This window comes from Ranitomeya variabilis, chromosome 2, assembly GCF_051348905.1.
Source record: "Ranitomeya variabilis isolate aRanVar5 chromosome 2, aRanVar5.hap1, whole genome shotgun sequence".
Lineage (NCBI taxonomy): Eukaryota > Metazoa > Chordata > Amphibia > Anura > Dendrobatidae > Ranitomeya > Ranitomeya variabilis.
The window spans coordinates 505,502,659-505,527,343 of NC_135233.1; the positions used below are offsets into that span (position 1 = coordinate 505,502,659).

At 43.7% G+C, this 24,685-nt stretch overlaps 1 protein-coding gene across 1 annotated transcript in view; it reads left to right on the forward strand.

Moving 5' to 3' along the window:
* The window catches only part of BBOX1 (gamma-butyrobetaine hydroxylase 1), a 332,054-nt gene that overhangs the window by 22,868 nt on the left and 284,501 nt on the right, over window positions 1-24,685 (forward strand). Inside the window, exon 2 of the mRNA XM_077288035.1 lies at window positions 19,803-20,231. Coding sequence (XP_077144150.1) covers window positions 19,848-20,231 — 384 coding nt within the window. The 5' untranslated portion in view covers window positions 19,803-19,847. The remainder of the gene's footprint in view (window positions 1-19,802; window positions 20,232-24,685) is intronic.

Genomic DNA, 24,685 nt, shown 5'->3' on the forward strand with positions numbered 1-24,685 from the left:
AACATAAGCAGAGAGAATTAAAAACAAGACACTGTCCCTCGCTCACCACTTTATCATAAAAAGTTCCCAAACGTTTTAAAAAATTAAAGAAAAATAAATGTGTATTTTCTTTCTTCCTTATTTTTTCCCTTCGATATCAGCAACAACAAAAAAGAATATAAGACAAAGTAAAAATAGAAACCCCTTGTATAGCGAAAAAAAGGCAAAAATAATTTTAATATCCAGACAAGAAACATTTTTGTAACTGTTAAAAGCATGATAAAACCTGAAAATGGTGCCGGTTAGGAATTGTCATTAGAGATGAGCGAACCCAAACACGGACTTCTTACTGTATGTTTGCTTTCCTGTTCGGGTCCAGAAGTCTAATAAAGCTTGTTGAAAGGCTGCAGTGTAGCCAATCAATAAGCTTTAAGTTTGTGGGCACCTCTGGCTCCATCACAGGCATGTCAAGTAATTACATGGCTGTGACTGGCCGGACAGTTAAAATAAATACATAATAAAAAAAAACAACATGCGGTCTCGTTCGTTTTTAAAATTAGCCGAGGGAAAGCAAACAGGTCGGGGCTGGTATTTTTACACTGTGAAAAGGCCAATATCCATGGAGCATCCCAGCCTATTATTAGCAGCTCGCAGCTGTCTGATTTGCTTTAGCTAGTTATGGACCCTAAAACATTATTTTTAATAACCAGCTAAGGCAACGCAGACAGTTGCAGGCTCATATTAATAGGCTGGTAAAAATGGAGATGTATATTGGCCCCCTCCCAGCCTAATAACACCAGCGCTTAACCGCCACCGAAATGGCACATCCATTAGACGTGAAAAATGTTGGAGCTTAGCCTTGGCTCTTCCCACTTTCCCTGGTGCAATAGAAAGCAGGGTATCAGTTTATGGGATTGATGTCAGCTGTGTAATGTCCACTGACATCAAGCACAAAGGTTAGTATTGGAGAAGTGTCTATCAAACACCCCCATTACTAACCCTGTAGTCAAAAGTAATAAAGACACTCTGAGAGAAAAGTGCTTTAATTAAACAATATGCAAATTGCCTCTTCTGAGAAAAAGAGGACTTAAACTCTATAGCGCCACCTGTTGGAAGTAGCGATCCTACAAGTCACAATCAACCCTTTAACGAGTCGTGCAATATGACTTAGGATAAAAGCCAAATCAGTATCTCAATTCTCAGAGACACGGTGTTTCGGGCTGTTGGCCCTCGTCAGTGCGAAGCATGAGAACTGATTTGGCTAACAAAACATTCTCTGTCAATTATCTTCTTTTACCCATTTATTATCAAAAAATTAAAAAAATCAAATTTCCTCACCTGTCCGCCGTTAAAGGCACTTAAAGGCAAGGCAGTTAAAGGCAAACTATTAACCCTTCTATAACAATTTCCCCCTTTTGTAAATGGTATACCCTTTGCTACGGGGTCAGCTGATGTCCACAAAGGAGCTACTGTCTCATGGGTCTAGTACCCACAAGGGGACTTGCTACCTGCTTCGCCCATCCACCCTCAGTGTGGACACTCAACTTCCCATCAGCAGTGGCCATACGGGGCCTATGATATACTACAGAAGGTTCAGCCTTAGGTAATACATATATTAGCGCTTTTACGGCTACATAAAACAATAAGCAAAGCAACAAGATTTGCATACAAGTCTGAAAAATACCAAAAATAATTCATCCTGCTAGGCCGCTAAGCCAATCGGCTGGATTTAAAAAGAAGTCTCTATATTGTATTAGTCTCATTAAGAGCCTTAAGGAACCTAGAAAACCTGAGTCCAAGTCTCATTGGGTATGCTGTGTGGTGTTAATACCTTCCTTGGCTCCAGGGGTAAAGGCTAAGTACAGCATAGCCCTTACAAATACTGGGCTGTGTATACAGATCCAACAGTCCAGCAGTTTTTGTCCTTCCGCGTCGCTTGTAAGAAAAGCAAGATGCTGAATAAGTTTGTTGTCCTTGTCAACACTTAAAAGTGTATTCAGTGTCTCTGTAAGGTGCGAACATCCTACCACTGCCAGCAAGGTGATTAGGACAACAGTCTTTCTGCTAGTGAAAAGATCTTTTTGCAGTGACTGGCATGGATCCAGGTGGGCGTTCCCTCAAGTGAATGTGGTCACCTGGATTTTACAACGGGCCGTCAAACCGTGGATATAGGCTCCTTCTTACGTGTCTGTGTATGACCACCCAATCACCTGGATTTAGCAGATGTGCGTCCGCACTGGCATTAAGATCTGGAATGGATGAAAACACATGTTTATGCACCACATTAAGTCTGTTCTGCAAGGCCTGGACATGGGCTGTCATAGCACCGTGTTGCATTTGTAGCACCTGTGGGAAGTACAGACCAGTCTTTGGCAAACTACTAAACAGGACTTCAAAAAGGGGACAAGCCTGTCTTTCTATTTGGAGTGTGTCTAACTAGAAAGAGTGCAAGAGACAAGCACTCTACCCCGCTCTTTCCTGTGTCTGCCATGGCTTCTGAATTTCCAGTTTAAGTGTCCCACTTAGTCTTTCCATTTTCCCACTACTTTGTTGTCTATATGGTGCATGATATGCTTGCTGTACTCCCAGGGCCTGCATGACTTCCCTCATTATTTCTCCCGTGAAGTGTGTGCCCCTATCGCTCTCTGTGGTTTCTGGGCACCATACCTGCAGATCAGTTCTTTCATCAGTTTGTCTGCAGTCACTTTAACATTTGCACATTTTACCAGATAGGCTTCCAGCCAACCAGAGAAGAGATCTACACATACTCGGACATTTTTCACACACTCCTACCTTGGGTAGCTGTATGTAGCCCGTCTGCAGTCTCTGAAATGGGTAGAGAGGCCTGGGTGTCGCTTTCTTAGGGATTTTTACTGTTTTTACCAGGGTTGTGCTGTGCACAGATGAGGCATGACCGTACGAGCTTTGCTGCTGCGTAACTGAAACCAGGAGCGATCAAGAAGGCATCTACCATGGACACATGTGACATTTTGAGGTGTGAGTGGGGCCAAGTGTTGCTTGTGTCATAATTAGGAACAGGGACCTTGGTATATACAATTTATCCTTATTCTCCCAAAATTCTTTTTGAGTTCAGCTCAGCTCCCATTCTCCCCCGTGTTCCTTCTCTGTTTGGGCAGCTGGAGGGATTTCAGGACATCTAGGCTCAGTGTGGCTGGAATACGCTGACTCTCCGCCACCGTCCACTGCTCCCTAGGCCTCCCTGCTGCTACTTTAGCAGCCTTGTCCGCCCTTCTGTTGCCCTCTATCTCCACAGAGTCACCGTCCTTTTGTGCTGTTACCTTGACGATGCCAACCTGGACTGGTAACGTCAATGCCTCCACTAATTGTTTCACCAGCTCTGCATTTTTAATGGGCTTACCGGCTGATGTAAGAAATGTTCTGCTTCTCCAGACAGGGTGATAATCATGGGATATTCCCCATGCACAATTTGAATCTTGTATAAATATTAGCGACTTTACCTGCAGCAGCTCTACACGCCTCAGTGAGTGCCTTCAACTCTGCCTCCTGCACCAACATGTGAGGAGGGAGTGGTTCAACTCGGATTACCTCATGTGAGGATACTACTGCATGTCCAGTATAGAATCGCCCATCCTGGTGGCATCTGGAGCCATCTACAAAAATAAAACTTCAAAATATGCATTAGGAACAGGTTTTTCATGAACATATGTAAAACATACTGTCTCCTGACTCATCAGTTCCTATGCAGTCATGTTTGTGCGTCAACGTACCAGAGTACTTTTTTTTTTTTTTTTCTAATGCTGTCACCAATTCCCCCTTTTCTGAATCCACAGGCAGATGAGTGGCTGGATTCAGAACACTATGTCTTTTGAGGGTGACGTATTCAGGAATTAGTATTAGAAACATATTCAAGTCTGATCTGTCTATCCATAGACAGGTGTTTTGGTTGAACTTGTACGAGTATGGCATTAATGTCATGTGGGCAACAAATTGTCAAACGAAAAAGTCAGTGTGAGCTCACATGCCTAACAGTAATACAGCAGCTCTTATAACACGGACACATGTAGGAGACCCTCTAATCACTGAGTCTAATTGTGCTGAGTAGTAAGCTATTGGTCTCTGTTTCTCTCCATTCTGTCGTGTCATTTTTGCGGTAGCATGTCCTCCCTGCTCTGTGCAAAATAAGAAAAATGGCTGATCATAGTTTGGAATGCCTAAGGCCGGGCCTGGCACAATGAGCAGCTTCAGAGAATCAATTGCTTCTTGAGTGAGATTGTAGGGGTTTGATGACAACCTGTCATAGAGTGGTTGCATCATTTGTGAAGCAGACCTTATCCAAGGCCTACAGTAAGTCACCAAACCTAGGAAAATGCGTAGATGCTGGTGTGACCTGGGTAAAAGGAGATTTTGTATTGCCTGTTTTCTGTCTTCAGTCAGGTGTCTTGTACCTTCAGCAATACAATGTCCCTAAAAATGTCACCTTCTGTTTGCAATACTGTAATTTGTCACGGGAGACCTTGCAACCCTTCTCTGCCAAAAAGCACAGCAAGGAAACTGTAGCTTCCTTGCAGGACGTCTGGTCCGGGCAGCAGAGCAAGAGGTCATCCACATACTGCAATAGTACAGTCTGTGGATGAGGTGGTTGCCACTGCTCAAGAATCCCTGCCATCGCTGTTGGATAGATGGTTGGGGAGTTCTTTCCCCCTTTTGGGAGGACCGTCCAACAGTATTGTTTACCTTCGCGAGTAAAAGAGAAAAGATGCTGTCAGTCAGGGTGCAGCGGTACAGAAAAGAATGCATTTGCCAAATTAATGACTGTAACATTTTGTGACCGTACGGTGTGTGTATTAGGGACAATTGAGATTACACTCACTGTAACATCATTAACCCCTTCCCGACATTTGACGTACTATCCCGTCGAGGTGGGGTGGGCCCGTATGACCGCCGACGGGATAGTACGTCATCATCGATCAGCGGCGCTCACGGGGGGAGCGCGGCCGATCGCGGCCGGGTGTCAGCTGCATATCGCAGCTGACATCCGGCACTATGTGCCAGGAGCGGTCACGGACCGCCCCCGGCACATTAACCCCCGGCACACCGCGATCAAACATGATCGCAGTGTACCGGCGGTATAGGGAAGCATCGCGCAGGGAGGGGGCTCCCTGCGGGCTTCCCTGAGACCCCCGGAGCAACGCGATGTGATCGCGTTGCTCTGAGGGTCTCCTACCTCCCTCCTCGCCGCAGGTCCCGGATCCAAGATGGCCGCGGCATCCGGGTCCTGCAGGGAGGGAGGTGGCTTACCGAGTGCCTGCTCAGAGCAGACACTTGGAAAGCCTGCAGCCCTGCACAGCAGATCGTCGATCTGGCAGAGTGCTGTGCACACTGCCAGATCAATGATCTGTGATGTCCCCCCCTGGGACAAAGTAAAAAAGTAAAAAAAAAATTTTTCCACATGTGTAAAAAAAAAAAAAAAAAATTCCTAAATAAATAATAATAAAAAAAAATATATTATTCCCATAAATACATTTCTTTATCTAAATAAAAAAAACAAAACAATAAAAGTACACATATTTAGTATCGCCGCGTCCGTAACGACCCAACCTATAAAACTGGCCCACTAGTTAACCCCTTCAGTAAACACCGTAAGAAAAAAAAAAAAAAAACGAGGCAAAAAACAACGCTTTATTACCATACCGCCGAACAAAAAGTGGAATAACACACGATCAAAAAGACTGATATAAATAACCATGGTACCGCTGAAAACGTCATCTTGTCCCGCAAAAAACAAGCCGCCATACAGCATCATCAGCAAAAAAATAAAAAAGTTATAGTCCTGAGAATAAAGCGATACCAAAATAATTATTTTTTCTATATTTTAGTTTTTATCGTATAAAAGCGCCAAAACATAAAAAAATGATATAAATGAGATATCGCTGTAATCGTACTGACCCGACGAATAAAACTGCTTTATCAATTTTACCAAACGCGGAACGGTATAAACGCCTCTCCCAAAAGAAATTCATGAATAGCAGGTTTTTGGTCATTCTGCCTCACAAAAATCGGAATAAAAAGCGATCAAAAATGGTCACGTGTCCGAAAATGTTACCAATAAAAACGTCAACTCGTCCCGCAAAAAACAAGACCTCACATGACTCTGTGGAGCAAAATGTGGAAAAATTATAGGTCTCAAAATGTGGAGACGCAAAAACTTTTTTGCTATAAAAAGCGTCGCTGGTTTCACACTTGCGTTTTTGTCTGCAGCGTTTTTTGCACAAAAAAACACATGCGTTTTTTCCCTATATTTGACATTGAAAACGCATGTGTTTTTTTGTACGCGTTTGGTCGCGTTTTCAAACGCATGCGGTTTTTTTCTGCATGCGTTCATTTTCAGAAATACAACCTGCAGTATTTTCTTGCGTTTTTAAGCACATGCGTTTGTTTGCGTTAAAAACGCATGCATTTTTATCGAAAAAAAACAGAAAACACACTGAAAAGCCACCCACCACCATCAAGGTGATAAAGGGATCCAAACCCTAACCCTACCCCTAAACTCATCCCTAACCGTTTAATGAACATTTTCTGACAGTCATAGTGCCACGTATTTCAGTGCCACGTATTTCAGTGCCACGTATTTCAGTGCCACGTATTTCAGTGCCACGTATTTCAGTGCCACGTATCACGTATTTCAGTGCCACGTGTTTCAGTGCCACGTATTTCAGTGCCACGTATCACGTATTTCAGTGCCACATATTTTAGTACCACGTATTTCAGTGCCACGTATTTCAGTGCCACGTATTTCAGTGCCACGTGTTTCAGTGCCACGTATTTAAGTGCCACGTATCACATATTTCAGTGCCACGTATTTCAGTGCCACGTATTTCAGTGCCACGTATTTCAGTGCCACGTATTTCAGTGCCACGTATTTCAGTGCCACGTATTTAAGTGCCACGTATTTAGGTGCCACGTATTTCAGTGCCACGTATTTCAGTGCCACGTATTTCAGTGCCACGTATTTCAGTGCCACGTATCACGTATTTCAGTGCCACGTGTTTCAGTGCCACGTATTTCAGTGCCACGTATCACGTATTTCAGTGCCACATATTTTAGTACCACGTATTTCAGTGCCACGTATTTCAGTGCCACGTGTTTCAGTGCCACGTATTTAAGTGCCACGTATCACATATTTCAGTGCCACGTATTTAAGTGCCACGTATTTCAGTGCCACGTATTTCAGTGCCACGTGTTTCAGTGCCACGTATTTAAGTGCCACGTATCACATATTTCAGTGCCACGTATTTAAGTGCCACGTATTTAAGTGCCACGTATTTAAGTGCCACGTATTTCAGTGCCACGTATTTCAGTGCCACGTATTTCCGTGCCACGTATTTAAGTGCCACGTATTTCAGTGCCACGTATTTCAGTGCCACGTATTTCAGTGCCATGTATTTCAGTGCCACGTATCACGTATTTCAGTGCCACGTGTTTCAGTGCCACGTATTTAAGTGCCACGTATCACGTATTTCAGTGCCACGTATTTCAGTGCCACGTATTTCAGTGCCACGTATTTCAGTGCCACGTATTTCAGTGCCACGTATTTCAGTGCCACGTATTTTAGTGACACGTATTTCAGTCACGTTTAGGGTTAGGGGTAGGGTTAGGGTTAGGGCTAGGGTTGCAGGTAAAGTTAGGGTTAGGGTTTGGATTACATTTACGTTTGGATTAGGGTTGGGATTAGAATTATGGGTGTGTCAGGGCTAGGGGTGTGGTTAGGGTTACCGTTGGGATTAGGGTTAGGGGTGTGTTTGGGTTAGGGTTTCAGGTAGAATTGGGGAGTTTCCACTGTCCAGGCACATCAGGGGCTCTCCAAGCGCGACATGGCGTCCAATCTCAATTCCAGCCAATTCTGCGTTGAAAAAGTAAAACAGTGCTCCTTCCCTTCCGAGCTCTCCCGTGCACCCAAAAAGGGGTTTACCCCAACATATGTGTTATCAGCGTACTCGGGACAAATTGAACAACAACTTCTGGGGTCCAAGTTCTCTTGTTATCCTTAGGAAAATAAAAATTTGGGGGGCTAAAAATCATTTTTGTGGGAAAAAAAAGATGTTTTATTTTCACGGCTCTGCGTTATAGACTGTAGTGAAACACTTGGGGGTTCAAAGTTCTCACAACACATCTAGATAAGTTCCTTGGGAGGTCTAGTTTCCAATATGGGGTCACTTGTGGGGGGTTTGTACTGTTTGGGTACATCAGGGGCTCTGCAAATGCAACGTGACGCCTGCAGACCAATCCATTTAAGGCTGCATTCCAAATGGCGCTCCTTCCCTTCCGAGCTCTGTCATGCACCCAAACAGTGGTTCCCCCCCACATATGGGGTATCAGCGTACTCAGGACAAATTGGACAACAACTTTTGGGGTCTAATTTATCCTGTTACCCTTGTAAAAATACAAAACTGGGGGCTAAAAAATCATTTTTGTGAAAAAAAAAAAAGAATTTTTATTTTCACGGCTTTGCGCTATAAACTTTAGTGAAACACTTGGGGGTTCAAAGTTCTCAAAACACATCTAGATAAGTTCCTTGGGAGGTCTAGTTTCCAATATGGGGTCATTTGTGGGGGGTTTGTACTGTTTGGGTACATCAGGGGCTCTGCAAATGCAACGTGACGGCTGCTGACCAATCCATTTAAGTCTGCATTCCAAATGGCGCTCCTTCCCTTCCGAGCTCTGTCATGCGCCCAAACAGTGGTTCCCCCCCACATATGGGGTATCAGCGTACTCAGGACAAATTGGAAAACAAATTTTGGGGTCCAATTTATTCTGTTACCCTTGTAAAAATACAAAGCTGGGTGCTAAAAAAATCATTTTTGAGAAAAAAAATAAAAATTATTTTCACGGCTCTGCGTTATAATCTGTAGTGAAACACTTGGGGGTTCAAAGCTCTCAAAACACATCTAGATAAGATCCTTAGGGGGTCTACTTTCCAAAATGGTGTCACTTGTAGGGAGTTTCAATGTTTAGGCACATCAGGGGCTCTCCAAACGCAACATGGCGTCCCATCTCAATTCCAGTCAATTTTGCATTGAAAAGTCAAATGGCGCTCCTTCCCTTCCAAGCTCTGCCATGCGCCCAAACAATGGTTTACACCCACATATGGGGTATCATCGTACTCAGGACAAATTGCACAACATTTTTTGGGGTCCAATTTCTTCTCTTACCCTTGGGAAAATAAAAAATTGGGGGCGAAAAGATCATTTTTGTGAAAAAATATGATTTTTTATTTTTACGGCTCTGCATTATAAACTTCTGTGAAGCACTTGGTGGGTCAAAGTGCTCACCACACATCAAGATAAGTTCCTTAGGGGGTCTACTTTCCAAAATGGTGTCACTTGTAGGGGGTTTCAGTGTTTAGGCACATCAGGGGCTCTCCAAACGCAACATGGCGTCCCATCTCAATTCCAGTCAATTTTGCATTGAAAAGTCAAATGGCGCTCCTTCCCTTCCAAGCTCTGCCATGCGCCCAAACAATGGTTTACACCCACATATGGGGTATCATCGTACTCAGGACAAATTGCACAACATTTTTTGGGGTCCAATTTCTTCTCTTACCCTTGGGAAAATAAAAAATTGGGGGCGAAAAGATCATTTTTGTGAAAAAATATGATTTTTTATTTTTACGGCTCTGCATTATAAACTTCTGTGAAGCACTTGGTGGGTCAAAGTGCTCACCACACATCAAGATAAGTTCCTTAGGGGGTCTACTTTCCAAAATGGTGTCACTTGTAGGGGGTTTCAGTGTTTAGGCACATCAGGGGCTCTCCAAACGCAACATGGCGTCCCATCTCAATTCCAGTCAATTTTGCATTGAAAAGTCAAATGGCGCTCCTTTCCTTCCGAGCTCTGCCATACGCCCAAACAGTGGTTTACCCCCACATATGGGGTATCAGCGTACTCAGGACAAATTGTACAACAACTTTGGGGGTCCATTTTCTCCTGTTACCCTTGGTAAAATAAAACAAATTGGAGTTGAAATAAATTTTGTGTGAAAAAAAGTTAAATGTTCATTTTTATTTAAACATTCCAAAAATTCCTGTGAAACACCTGAAGGGTTAATAAACTTCTTGAATGTGGTTTTGAGCACCTTGAGGGGTGCAGTTTTTAGAATGGTGTCACACTTGAGTATTTTCTATCATATAGACCCCTCAAAATGACTTCAAATGAGATGTGGTCCCTAAAAAAAAATGGTGTTGTAAAAATGAGAAATTGCTGGTCAACTTTTAACCCTTATAACTCCGTCACAAAAAAAAATTTTGGTTCCAAAATTGTACTGATGTAAAGTAGACATGTGGGAAATGTTACTTATTAAGTATTTTGCGTGACATATGTCTGTGATTTAAGGGCATAAAAATTCAAAGTTGGAAAATTGCAAAATTTTCAAAATTTTCGCCAAATTTCCATTTTTTTCACAAATAAACGCAAGTTATATCGAATAAATTTTACCACTAACATGAAGTACAATATGTCACGAGAAAACAATGTCAGAATCGCCAAGATCCGTCAAAGCGTTCCAGAGTTATAGCCTCATAAAGGGACAGTGGTCAGAATTGTAAAAATTGGCCCGGTCATTAACGTGCAAACCACCCTTGGGGGTGAAGGGGTTAATGGCCTGTAAGTCCTGAACTATTCTGTGTCAGGGGAACCCTTGGGACATTGATTTGACTAGACTCAAGGGGGTGTTGCTTTAACCAAAGAGAAGTGGTTCCTTCTTTTAATTTAATCATGACAAGGGGAATGGGCAGCCGACCCATATCAGATTTTCCCCTTGCCCAAACGGTGTCTGGTACCTGACTCTTTTCCCTGTCCTCAGACATTTTGGTATCAGGTATTACTTTCACTACTCTTGCCATATACACCATTTCTGCAAATTTACACAAGTGTTTATATAAATCACACATTAATGACTAAATATTATTTATACCTGTATTTGATTGGGTAGGGTACCTCTTAAAAAAACTAAATTTGATTCACAGAATTTGTTACCAAAAGAAAATTATATATATGAAAATATATATTTATGAAAGATACTGAGTCGTAAAATGGGAGAGCACAATGCCATAGGCCACAGCAAAGCACAAGCTTATTTTAAGAAGGTAGAAGCCCTATGTAAATCCATAACTAACAGTTCCAAATATAAAAAGAAGGGATTTGAAACCTACCAAATATCAACACCAGTTGCTTGCGATAAGGTATAGAAAGTGGAAAAGACAAATAAACAGTGATTATGGGTTGAGCCAATATAATGAATGGCTAAAAAAAAACTATATATCATATGAAGACAACCTAGAAATACATGGTAACTATACCATCTTGTGTAAGGAAACTGCTAAACTGGCAAATGAATGGAATTAAGTGTAACTATAATAGGGCATGATTTACCTGTGGTATAATGTGCACGTGGAAGACCCTGGCATCCCTCTGCCCCAGGTGTTTATATGAAAGGGGACTTGTGACTGTAATACCCTCAGGAGAGTACTGTATAGTGGTCTAGCCAGCACTCAACTCTGCTCCCAGCAAATCCATAGGGGTATTGTCACTAACAATAAGTTTGTAAGCACCTCTTGGCTGTCTCGTGATTCTAGTCTTATTTGTTTAATCATAGGGGCTTCAGTCGCTTGTACCTCTACACTCACGTATTCCACAGTCTCGTCAGTAATCAGGTCTGGCATTATCAAGTCTTTGTGTACCACAGTTCCGGCTGCCTCAGTGTCAATCAAGAATTCTGTCTCTTTCCCTCCCGGCATTTTTATGGTGGCCATCAAGGCTGGACCAGGTCCAGAGGGGACAAGAACAGGGCACACATTTGTCACTGGGTTGTCAGGTTCCTAGTCTGGAGGTGAAGAAGGTGGAAGATTGGTCTGAGTGTCCATTTTCTCCACAATTCCAGCACTTTACTGTTTCTAAGTCCTTAGGTCCCTTACTGCGTCTCTACTGTTTTCCTTGTAGTCCAGCATACATGACACGTCGTCTTATTGTCCTAGTTTGTTCAACTCCTTTAGCAACTTTTTAAGGAGGTCTTTGGATCTACATTTCTCCATTCAGGTCTGGCTGTCTGTACTGTGTCTTGTAAGCTTTTGGTCATACCGTCAATGAATGTATTTACCAATACTTTAACATCAAGTGGGTTTATGGGACTGTACCCCATGTCTGCCCATTTCAGCGGTAACTGTCCAAAGTACATCTCTACACTCTCTTCTTTTGTCACATCTGTATGTGTCTTAATTATGTGTCCTAGAACGTCACCTGCTTTTGTGCTCACTAACTACCTAGGCCTGCCCAGGTGCACTTATACGTCCATCATATTGTCTTTATCTGAAAAATGGGAAAGGTTGGTTCTCAGGGTCAGCCAATTGTTTTTAGCGTAGCTAGCTAGTCAGAGGGCCTCCAGGGATAATACTCCTGTATCTGTCTTACCCTACCTGATGTGGTTGGTTCTCTGGTGGTGGGGGTGACTAGATGACTGGTTGGGGGTGACTAGACAAGCTGGTCTACAGCTCCTTCCCAAAAGGATTACTGTCAGCCTACTCCCAAAAGTTAATGTCCCCACTATCCACCAACCACAATCCTGTGTCAGCTTCTTATGTCACTACATGTGATTTTGTCTGGACAGGATTCAGTGTAATTCTCTTAGGTCGGGTTGCAGCACAGATCATACAAGTATTTCTCCAGTCTGGGTTTGTCTGACCACAGTCCATCTGTCTTGTCTGGGTCTCTGGTTATACAAAGGTATAACGGTAGCAGTAATGTGTCAGTCATAGTCGGACTTTTAAGCATCAAAACATTCATAATACACCTTACTTTCGTCCTTTGTCTGTGCCTTTTTGAATAACAAAACATCCACTCACTGGCATTTTTGCCTTTTTCAATATTGGTTTCACATCTTTCACTGCTTCCTTTTTCCAATCTATACAGCGGTTTCTGGATCCCATTGGGGGCCCTGACTGCACACAGAATAAGTTGCCCATGGCTTCAACTTATCCGCTCAGACAACTCACCTGCAGTGTGAGTGTCAAGATTTAGAGGGAAGGTTATGCCACCTCTCACCCAGTAAACCTAAAGGATGTAACGAGAAGGCTAAAACTGCCTCTCACCCGTTAGATCAGCTGGCTAGAAAAGGAAGGCCCAGATGTGTTAGGCCTCTGACCCACTAGCTCAGTTCCATGGACGGGAAGGTTATGCCACCTCTCACCCGTAAATTCACTGTAGAAGGAAGGCCCAGCTGTGTTAGGCCTCTCACCTACTACATTAGCCATGCAGTTGGCTACCTCCTCTGTTGATCCTCAATTTGCTATATCAATTACTCAACTTGGAGCAGGTGAATCTTTTTACCAATTTTTAAATCACTTACAAGTTTCCAACTTACAATAGGCACAGTTCTTTTTCACTTTCAATTTCATACAGTACGTATTGCTTTAAACACAAATCTCTCAGCGTGTACCAAACCAAGGACAGAGAAACTTAGAATGCAATACATGGCCCCCCTTCCTCTGGCCCACAACGCAAAGGGGAGAAAACTCAAGCAAGTAGCGCAGGGGTGCACTTCCCTCCTCCCATCTGGTATTTCGCGCTGATCAGAGCTTCGTGCCTCACACACACAGAAGCAGTTTACAAAACATTCATCCTCTCGGAATTAAAAACAATTTCTCTATACAGGCAAATTACTGCATAACTTGAAAAAGCTGATTCTGACCGCGTCCGGCCAAACCACATATAGACATACATAGAAACCTATCCAGTGTCAAACCATATATAACACAGGTTTCACTGAATCTCAGATGTAAATTAAATGTACATTAAAAATATCCATAACTCATTCATCCTGGACCTTCAACAACAGTTAGATAAGTAATGATACTTATGTGATGACTCATTCATACATGCTCATTCTTTCACTTTTTAGTTGATTTTACAAGAAGAAAATCCCTTATCTCAATCACTCCACCTCTTATCTCATTCAGAGGTTCTCATAAACATACACACATACAAGGCTCACACAGCCTGTCTATTTTGCACTTTGGAATTAACACAACTCCATATAAATAAAACTGCAGCAGTGTCCACTGACACTCTGAAAACACTTTAAGGCCAAACAACAAAAACCACGGCCTTATACAAAATACAGCTTCATATAATGTACTGCCAATACAAAATGACCAAAATAACAACACTGCACAGAGTCTATCCCAGCTCTGTATTATACACACACTAAACAAATACACAACCAATTAGGATATTGACAAATAATACCGATAACAATTATCACAATTATCATCTTATAACTCTATTATTCAACTCTCATACGGACATCAACGGACAAAAACACAAAAACTCACTGGTGATGTGTGGTTCTTTGAACCGTGTTGTTCGCAGCCTTTTACCCAGAGGTATGGAGAAACCCGGAAGAGAGATTGCAGGTGCAAACAGATTGTAAGAATTAACATTCTCACCTTGCTGCAGCTGTTGTTTGCATTGTCCAATCTCTCTGGAAGCTCCCACATACGGATTCCGAATAAGGCGGCTGGTTACACGGTCCCCGTTCGGGCGCCAAACTGTCGTAGCTGTTTTTGTTCTGGCCCAGTGCCAGCTGACAGATCACCAGTGAGGCCTAATTGTGGATTTACGCCCTTAGTGGACAAGCGCTTGGAGACAAAAGACACCTCACACGTATCCTGTGAGCACGTCACTTTTATCTGATATATGAAAAACCAAAGCAATGTTTTATACCATTTACATCCAATGCATTTCAATGTAACTCATGTAGCCCCCCACCAGCACCCAGGGTCATATTCTATTTACCATAGCTCAGAACATATTGTAACTGACTATTGAGAACATACATGATAAGAAGTGTAGTCTCCTTGGAGAGGAGACCATCAGACTACTGAGTCAACAGATTCTAGTAATTCTAACACTTAAAGGTAAAAGGCACTTAAAGGCAAGGCAGTTAAAGGCAAACTATTAACCCTTCTATAACAATCCATCAGAATGAGGTCCCACAAAGATCCCTGACTCTGTTACATCCAGATGGTGTGGTAAGCGGTGACATTTGTAATATGACCGCTCACCACGCCAGCCGGAACACACTGAGCTTAGCATGAGAACAGTGACAAACGGTGACGTTATTAAGATTATCGCACATCACAGCCAGCGGTTCTCACTGTAATCTCTATGTGAGCCGGCCTATGAACCCTGGTAGTCTTTCTGTATGGTCATCTGAGTTTGTAGTGGAGTGCCCCCAAGGGCAGCAGGGTACTCGGTACCGGTTCCTGCAGTTCACAGGGGGATGTCACGGTGGCTGACCCGGTCCGTGGCCCTGGGACGTCTGTGTAAAAGGGAAAGGTCTTTAAAGGGGAAATGTTCCTGACGCCACCTGTGGTATTCGGTCAGGGTGACCGACGCTGCTAAGGGGTCCGCTGGGGTGATGTTATGGCAGCTAGATGGTATACCTTCCCACAGGTGAAGTATGTCCCCATAGCTTCCCGGTGTGTAGGTGGTGGATGGTGAGAGGCGCAGAGAAGAACGAGGACACAAGGTTGCAGTCTCTTTACCTTTTACCGAAGGTTTCAGCATCCACAGTCTAGAGCACCAGACCACAGGGCAGGCAGAGTCCGGACGGTTTGGAGGCAAATCCAGAGTCCCCTTGTCCAGGTAGAAATCAGTAGCCTTCCTCAAGCGCCGTGGTGTTGTAGTCCCTTACTGCTAAGCTTCTCATAAGGTCCTCACAACTGTTGTAAATGTTATGTCTCTCTCTCTGTCCTCCAGATGGATAGGACAAACCAGTTTGACTGGTGGCTTGAGGCGTTTTACAGGGACTCTATCATGCCCCAGCCTCTAAGGGGTGCCACCTTTCCTCCTGGGTGTAGGGGCGGACAGATAACATGAAATTAGCTGTCCTGACGGTCTCTGGAGCAAGGCATAAAGGATCGTTGCTCCCTCGGTGTTCCGGCTACCGGGATCCTGCGCCTCAGAAGGAGGCATCCTGTGTAGGGCTGTTCTCCTCTGATATTCACTCCTTTGCTACTACTTCTTCACCCTCTCTACAATACAGTTCTCCTTCAGTGTCTCTTTCCAGAAGCTGCAGCTCTCAGGGCATGCACAGCTCCGTGTCCTTCTGTATCGATCTCTGACAGGATCCTACCCCTGTACCCCTGTCAGGGACCAACTAACTGAGCAAAGCTCAGCCAGAAACTAACTAACTTCCTCCCCAGGCAACCAGTTTTACCTAAGTGTGAAGAGTGCCCTAACAAATAGGAGCAGAGCTCCCCCTGGTGGCCTGGAGTGCGAAATGTGTTGCATGTTTGTGATATCTGGTTTCAGTTGTCCTTCTTTGCCTCCAAATGTAATATCACTTCCCCCTAGAGGAGAATGGTATTACTGTAATGACCAGGACCCTGGGGCGCTGCACTAGCAGCTGGTTCTCATGTTGTGCATAACCAGTATTGGACTGATGAATGACCGCGAGTCTGAGACCCGTGGTTAATCATGGTAATTTGTCTGATTTTTCCATAACCTCAACAGTATCATGACTGTGACAGGATGGTTCCACCTCCATCCTGGTCAGGTTAGAGTTAATTCTAGTCCGCCTCTCTTTGGTTATGCGGCGGCTATTTATTGTTGGTAGTTCCTGGGTTTGGTGTCGGTGATACTTCCGCATATTCAATTTGTGGTTGCTGACCCAGGTTACTCGTCCCTATTTGTTGTGCCTCTGTGCATGTGAGCTTATGCTGTGAATGACCCTGTGTGTCCCCTGACTTTTGCCTCTGTATCCTGCATTGTATTGCCCTGTCCTTCCTGGTTATCTGATCCCTTGGCTTGTCTCGGTTTACTCTCTGTGCTATCCTTTGACTATGTTTATGTACTGTGACCGGTACTCCGCACTCCCTGCTGCCTTCCCTGGCTGCACGCACAGTGACTTTACCCCTCTGTCATCATGTGCTGTTATTGGTTCCTATCCTGTACACATATAGCAATCCATATCTTGTTAGATAATGTGGTACTTGGCTATTGTTAATATGGAATTCTGCACTGTAGCATGCCAAATTCTAACAGCCTATAATTGTATTGACACTTATGGTGTCACTGGTTCAGCCTTGGGGGGCTATCAGAGGGCACTGGAATGAATGCAGGTAGTGGGGGAACAAGTCACGCAGTGCATAAGGACCTGAGACCAAGTAGTGATAACAGGACCTGGAACAAAGCAGTCACGTGATGACAGGGGGGCGGAGGCACTGCACGTGCGGCCAGAGAAGGCAGCAGGGAGTGCAGAGTACCCGGCACAGTATGCAAACATAGTCAAAGGAGAGCTGAGGGTCAAAAACCAGATGAGAGAGTAGTACCAAGGGATCAGATAACCAGGAAGGACAGGGCAGTACAATGCAGGATACAGAGGCAAAAGTCAGGGGCAAACTGGGACATTCACAGCAAAAGCTCACATGCACAGTGCCACAACGATTATGGACGAGTAATCTGGGTCAGCAACCACAAACCAAGTGTACGGAAGTATCACCAACACCAAACCCAGGAACTGCCAACATTAAATAGCTGCCCCATAACCAAAGAGAGGTGGAAGGGAATTAACCCTGACCTGACCAGGATGGAGGCAGAACCATCCTATCAGAGTTATGACATGAAGTCTCTTTCTTACAGTCACGTCATCGGTGGGCGAGATTGCACAGTAGTGTGACAATAAATGGCTACACCCAACCGCTAACCATGAGTGGAGAAAAAGTTTTGGTGTTATCATTCATATTCTCAGAAAAAAGGCCAAGAAAGCAAAAATTCTGCCGGGGTATGCAAACTTTTGAGCACAGCTGTATGTGCTTGATGTCAGATGACATTACAAAGCTGAAATCAATCCCAAAAACTATCACCCCATTTGCCAACGCACCAAGGCAAGTGGGAAGAGCTGAGGCTAAGTGACTGCTGCGGGCTGATGTTATTAGCCTGGGAATTGGCCAATATTTTTGGCCCTTTCCCATCCTATAAAGATCACCTTGCAGCTGTCTATTTAGCTTTTGCTCGTTATTGAAAATAGGGGGGCTCCACGTCAATTTTTGGGGGTCACCTTGGTTTAATAACCAGTAAAGGCTAAACAGAGAGCTGTGAATCATAATAACACCAGCCCTCAGCTGTCTATTTTCCTTTGGCTGGCTATTTAAAATCGGGGAGACCCCATGTCATTTTTTTGGCTGGGTCTCCCCTTTTAAATAACCAGTAAAGGCTATGCAGACAACTTTGAGCTTTTATTAACACTTTCACCATGTTCAATTTTTGCGTTCTTTGCTTCTCTTTTTTTCAGAGCATAACCTTTTTATTTTCCCATGAATGTGGCCATGTGAGCGCTTGTTTTTTACAAAACGAGTTGTACTTTGAACGACAGCATTGATTTTACCATATAATATATTGGAAAATGGGGAAAATATATCTACCAAGTGTGCTGAAATTACAAAAAAAAGTGCAATTCCAAATTTGCTTTCTTTATTCTATAGATCATTATGAGTTCACAGATACCAAACATGTATAGGCTCTTTTTTATTTAAGTGGTGAAAAAAGATCCAAACTTTGCAGAAAAGAAAAAAAATGGCGCTACTTTCCGAGACCCTTAGCGTCTCTATTTTTTCAGGATTTGGGACTGGGTGAGGGCTTATTTTTTGCGCGTCAACCTGACATTTTTATTGATACCATTTTGGAGTAGATAAAATCTTTTGATCGCCTTTTATTCCATTTTATTGCAATGTTGAGGCGACCAAAAAAGCATAATTCTGGTGTTTTTAATTTTTTCTCATTACACCGTTTACTGATCAGATTAATTCTTCCTATATTTTGATAGAATGGGTGTTTCTGGGCAGCAATACCAAATATGTGTAATTTTGACATTTTTTATTTTATTTTGAATTGGGCAAAAAGGGGGTGATTTTAACTTTTATATATTTTTTATTTTTTTCATATTTTTGTAAAACACTTTTTTAACACTTTTCACTGCCTTCAATAGTCTCCATATGAGGTTTGAAGCTGCAACCTTCTGATGGCTTGTGCTACACATAGCAGGGCATTTGTTTGCAGGGCAATTGTCCTGCTCTAACCCCCATTTTGCTTCCTTGTTCAGCCCCCTAGCCCTTACTGCGACCATTTTACAGACATTTTACAGAACCAAAGTTTGGGTCCCTTTTGACTTCTATTGGGTTCAGGTTTGAGATAGAGTTTGGACCCTAATTGAACATTTAACTCAAGTTCAGCCAAATCTGCTGAATCCGAAATTCCATGGGTTCACTCATGAGTCTCATGACTACTTGTCATGAGCTAGCTAAACATATTTTTTAAAGAATTTTTTATACTGCTTTTTTTCCATGTTATTATCAATAATTAAAATTTCTTGAACTCTGGTCCAGTCTAACAGGGAAGATTTGGTTACATCTTGACCATGTCTCCAGAAACAATGTCCTTCTTCTTCTTAGACTTATAACCAAAACAAACCCAGTGAACAGAACGGAAGTACTTTCCAAGTTGTCAACTCAAATATATAGAAGACCAGCAGATGTGTAAGTTCAATGGAAAAACTTTCAGAATAGGCTAACAAACTTATATGAGCTGATCAAAGATCCAAGTAGTTGGGAGAATTTTAATGGAATTTATTGTAAAACCCCGACTGTACAATGTTGTTTGTGGCAAACAATTATTTTGCCTTCATCATCCTGATAGCATCCTGCTGCTGATGTTGAAAAGCTGCTGATGTATAATTTGACATTTATGCTTCTGTGGCCTTGAAGTAACACAAACATTTGTTTCCTTTTCAGACTTCTTAGAAGCGGAATATTAAGATTTGTGAAGGCCGGAGCACAATGTGGGCTACTGTAGCTAAACATTTATTACGGAGCAAAGTCCAATTCTCTGTAGCACACACATCACTAAAAGTTCAAAGGAACAAACGTTTTCCTTGTAGATCTGTGCCTTATTTCTCCCGCTGGCAGCATAGTGCTCCTGTAGAAGAGCAGACATTCCCCCCTGAAGCCATGATTCAGAATGTGGAGATTTTAGATGCTCAGCGCTTTGTCTGTGTGCACTGGGAGGATGGAGGACAAAGTCTGTACCCATATGTATGGCTGAGAGATAACTGCCAGTGTCCAGAGTGTTTCCTTCTTTCTGCAAAAGCTAGAAAACTCCCTATTGAAAATTTGGATGTGAACATTGGTCTAAGAAATGCTAATCTGACTGACGCAAACAAGGTAACGTATTTTTTATGATTCTATGAGTTCATATAGATGACATGTAGTTCCTGTATCCTAGCACTACAAAATAATACTGCATACCTTGTTCTAATCTAGGATTCTCTGTATTGAGCTTCCTCTGCAGACAGCCTCCCTCCAAGCAAACCAGAACTGTCAATCACTATTCAGGAAGAGTAAAACTAATGGGCAAAACAGTGCACTGAGCACCCTCATTAGTAGGGTTGAGCGAAACAGATAGAACAAATTCAAAAATCGCCGACTTTCAGCAAAGTCGGGTTTCGTGAAACCCGACCCGATCCTAGGGTGGGATCGGCCATGAGGTCGGCGATCTTCGCGCCAAAGTCGCGTTTCATATGACGCGTTCAGCGCCATTTTTCAGCCAATGAAGGAGGACGCAGAGTGTAGGCAGCGTGATGACATAGGTCTCGGTCCCCACCATCTTAGAGAAGGGCATGACAGTGATTGGCTTGCTTTCTGCGGTGTCACAGGGGGTATAAAGGGGCGTGCACGCCGACCACCATCTTAGTTTTGCCGACCTTAGCATAGAGAGAGGTTGCTGCAGCTTCATCAGAAGAAGGGATATAGTTAGGGAGGGAAGATTAACCCCCAAACCGCTTGTGCTGTAGCAATTTCCACTGTCCAACACCACCTTTTTTTTGCAGGGACAGTGGAGGCTAGATTTTTGTGCATCAGCTCTGTAGCTTATTAGGCTGCCTTATAAGGCTCCCTGATAGCTGCATTGCTGTTTGCACGCTGCTGTGCAAACCAACTGCTTTTTTAAAAGCAAAAATCCTGTTGCTCCTTTCTGCACAGTTATCTTGTTTATTTGTCCACACTTTTGTGTGCAGCAGTCCTTTGTATTGCTGCCATACTTGTCCTGAGATCATTGTAGGGAGATTTAAATTGTTCTACAGTCCTTGTATTTTTTCATATATCTTCCAGCCACTTTCTGCCACTTACATTGTGTTGTGTTATACACTGGGCCTGAGTTTTGGTGCAGTCTCCCCCCCCAAAAAAGGGAGATTCAAATTGTCACAAAGTGGATATACGTCAGTTCTGTTAGTTTGTCGTATATCAGCCAGCCACGTTCTGCCACTTACAGTCATGGCCAAAAGTATTGACACCCCTGCAATTCTGTCAGATAATACTCAGTTTCTTCCTGAAAATGATTGCAATCACAAATTTTTTGGTATTATTATCTTCATTTAATTTGTCTTAAATGAAAAAACACAAAAGAGAATGAAGCAAAAAGCAAAACATTGATCATTTCACACAAAACTCCAAAATTGGGCCAGACAAAAGTATTGGCACCCTCAGCCTAATACTTGGTTGCACAACCTTTAGCCAAAATAACTGCGACCAACCACTTCCGGTAACTATCAATGAGTTTCTTACAATGCTCTGCTGGAATTTTAGACCATTCTTCTTTGGCAAACTGCTCCAGGTCCCTGATATTTGAAGGGTGCCTTTTCCAAACTGCCATTTTTAGATCTCTCCACAGGTGTTCTATGGGATTCAGGTCTGGACTCATTGCTGGCCACCTTAGAAGTCTCCAGTGCTTTCTCTCAAACCATTTTCTAGTGCTTTTTGAAGTGTGTTTTGGGTCATTGTCCTGCTGGAAGATCCATGACCTCTGAGGGAGACCCAGCTTTCTCACACTGGGCCCTACATTATGCTGCAAAATTTGTTGGTAGTCTTCAGACTTCATAATGCCATACACATGGTCAAGCAGTCCAGTGCCAGAGGCAGCAAAGCAACCCCAAAACATCAGGGAACCTCCGCCATGTTTGACTGTAGGGACCGTGTTCTTTTCTTTGAATGCCTCTTTTTTTCTCCTGTAAACTCTATGTTGATGCCTTTGCCCAAAAAGCTCTACTTTTGTCTCATCTGACCAGAGAACATTCTTCCAAAATGTTTTAGGCTTTTTCAGGTAAGTTTTGGCGAACTCTAGCCTGGCTTTTTTATGTCTCGGGGTAAGAAGTGGGGTCTTCCTGGGTCTCCTACCATACAGTCCCTTTTGTTATGACCCCAATGGCGAGGGTCTCAGAGAAATAGGTAAGTCTGCGAAGTACAAAAATCCAGCTCATAGGGCAGTGGTAACTGGGTTGACCATATATCTACTCCTAACGCCAACACTAGAAGTAGCCGGGGAACATGCCTACGTTGGTCGCTAGATGTCTCGCGCCAGCCGGAGAACTAACTACCCCTAGAAGAGGAAAACAAAGACCTCTCTTGCCTCCAGAGAAAGGACCCCAAAAGTAGGATACAAGCCCCCCACAAATAATAACGGTGAGGTAAGAGGAAATGACAAACATAGAAATGAACTAGGTTTAGCAAAGAGAGGCCCGCTTACTAATAGCCGAATGTAGTAAGATAACTTATATGGTCAACAATGGTTAGAAAAAAAAAAAAAAAAAAATATTCCTTTCTTGGCGCTTCCGGAAGACAAGGATGATTTAAAGGTTGAGATAATTTGCTCAATACCAAATTTATTAGGACACTTTAATAAGAACAAAACAACGCGTTTCAGCCCACAACGGCCTTCATCAGGTATTATATGTGCTGTCTCGCGCCAGCCGGAGAACTAACTACCCCTAGAAGAGGAAAACAAAGACCTCTCTTGCCTCCAGAGAAAGGACCCCAAAAGTAGGATACAAGCCCCCCACAAATAATAACGGTGAGGTAAGAGGAAATGACAAACATAGAAATGAGCTAGGTTTAGCAAAGAGAGGCCCGCTTACTAATAGCCGAATGTAGTAAGATAACTTATATGGTCAACAAAAACCCTATCAAACATCCACGCTGGAAATTCAAGAACCCCCGAACCGTCTAACACCAGCTCCCTAGAGCTTCCAGCAAGGACAGAATACAGATTAAGTACAAGCTGGACAAAAATGCAAACAAAAACAAATAGCAAAAAGCAAGAAAGCAGACTTAGCTTAATCTAGCAGGAACCAGGATCAGTAGACAAGAGCACAACAGATTAGCTCTGATTACAACGTTGCCAGGCATTGAACTGAAGGTCCAGGGAGCTTATATAGCAACACCCCTGAACTAACGGCCCAGGTGAGCATACAAGGGATGACTGACATACCCAGAGTCAAATCACAAGTAACCACTAGAGGGAGCCAAAAAGCAAATTCACAACAGTACCCCCCCCTTAGTGAGGGGTCACCGAACCCTCACCAAGACCACCAGGGCGATCAGGATGAGCGGCGTGAAAGGCCCGAACTAAATCGGCCGCATGCACATCAGAGGCGACCACCCAGGAATTATCCTCCTGACCATAGCCCTTCCACTTGACCAGGTACTGAAGCCTCCGCCTGGAGAGACGAGAATCTAAGATCTTCTCCACCACGTACTCCAACTCGCCCTCAACCAACACCGGAGCAGGAGGCTCAGCAGAAGGAACCACAGGCACAACGTACCGCCGCAACAAGGACCTATGAAATACGTTGTGAATGGCGAACGACACCGGAAGATCCAGGCGAAAGGACACAGGATTAAGGATTTCCAATATCTTGTACGGACCAATGAAGCGAGGCTTAAATTTGGGAGAGGAGACCTTCATAGGAACAAATCGAGAAGACAGCCATACCAAATCCCCAACACGAAGTCGGGGACCCACACCGCGGCGGCGGTTGGCAAAACGCTGAGCCTTCTCCTGTGACAACTTCAAGTTGTCCACCACATGATTCCAGATCTGCTGCAACCTATCTACCACAGAATCCACCCCAGGACAGTCAGAAGGCTCCACATGTCCCGAGGAAAAACGAGGATGGAAACCAGAGTTGCAGAAAAATGGCGAAACCAAGGTGGCGGAACTAGCCCGATTATTAAGGGCAAATTCAGCCAACGGCAAGAAGGTCACCCAATCATCCTGATCAGAAGAGACAAAACACCTCAAATAAGCCTCCAGAGTCTGATTAGTTCGCTCCGTTTGTCCATTAGTCTGTGGATGAAAAGCGGACGAAAACGACAAATCAATGCCCATCCTACCACAAAAGGATCGCCAGAACCTGGAAACAAACTGGGATCCTCTGTCCGACACAATATTCTCAGGAATGCCGTGTAAACGGACCACGTTCTGGAAGAACACAGGAACCAGATCGGAAGAGGAAGGCAGCTTAGGCAAAGGAACCAAATGGACCATCTTGGAGAAACGATCACATATCACCCAGATGACAGACATGCCCCGAGACACCGGAAGATCAGAAATGAAATCCATAGAGATGTGTGTCCAAGGTCTCTTCGGGACAGGCAAGGGCAAGAGCAACCCGCTGGCACGAGAACAGCAAGGCTTAGCTCGAGCACAAGTCCCACAGGACTGCACAAAAGACCGCACATCCCTTGACAAGGACGGCCACCAAAAGGACCTGGCCACCAGATCCCTGGTGCCAAAAATTCCCGGGTGCCCTGCCAACACCGAGGAATGAACCTCGGAAATGACT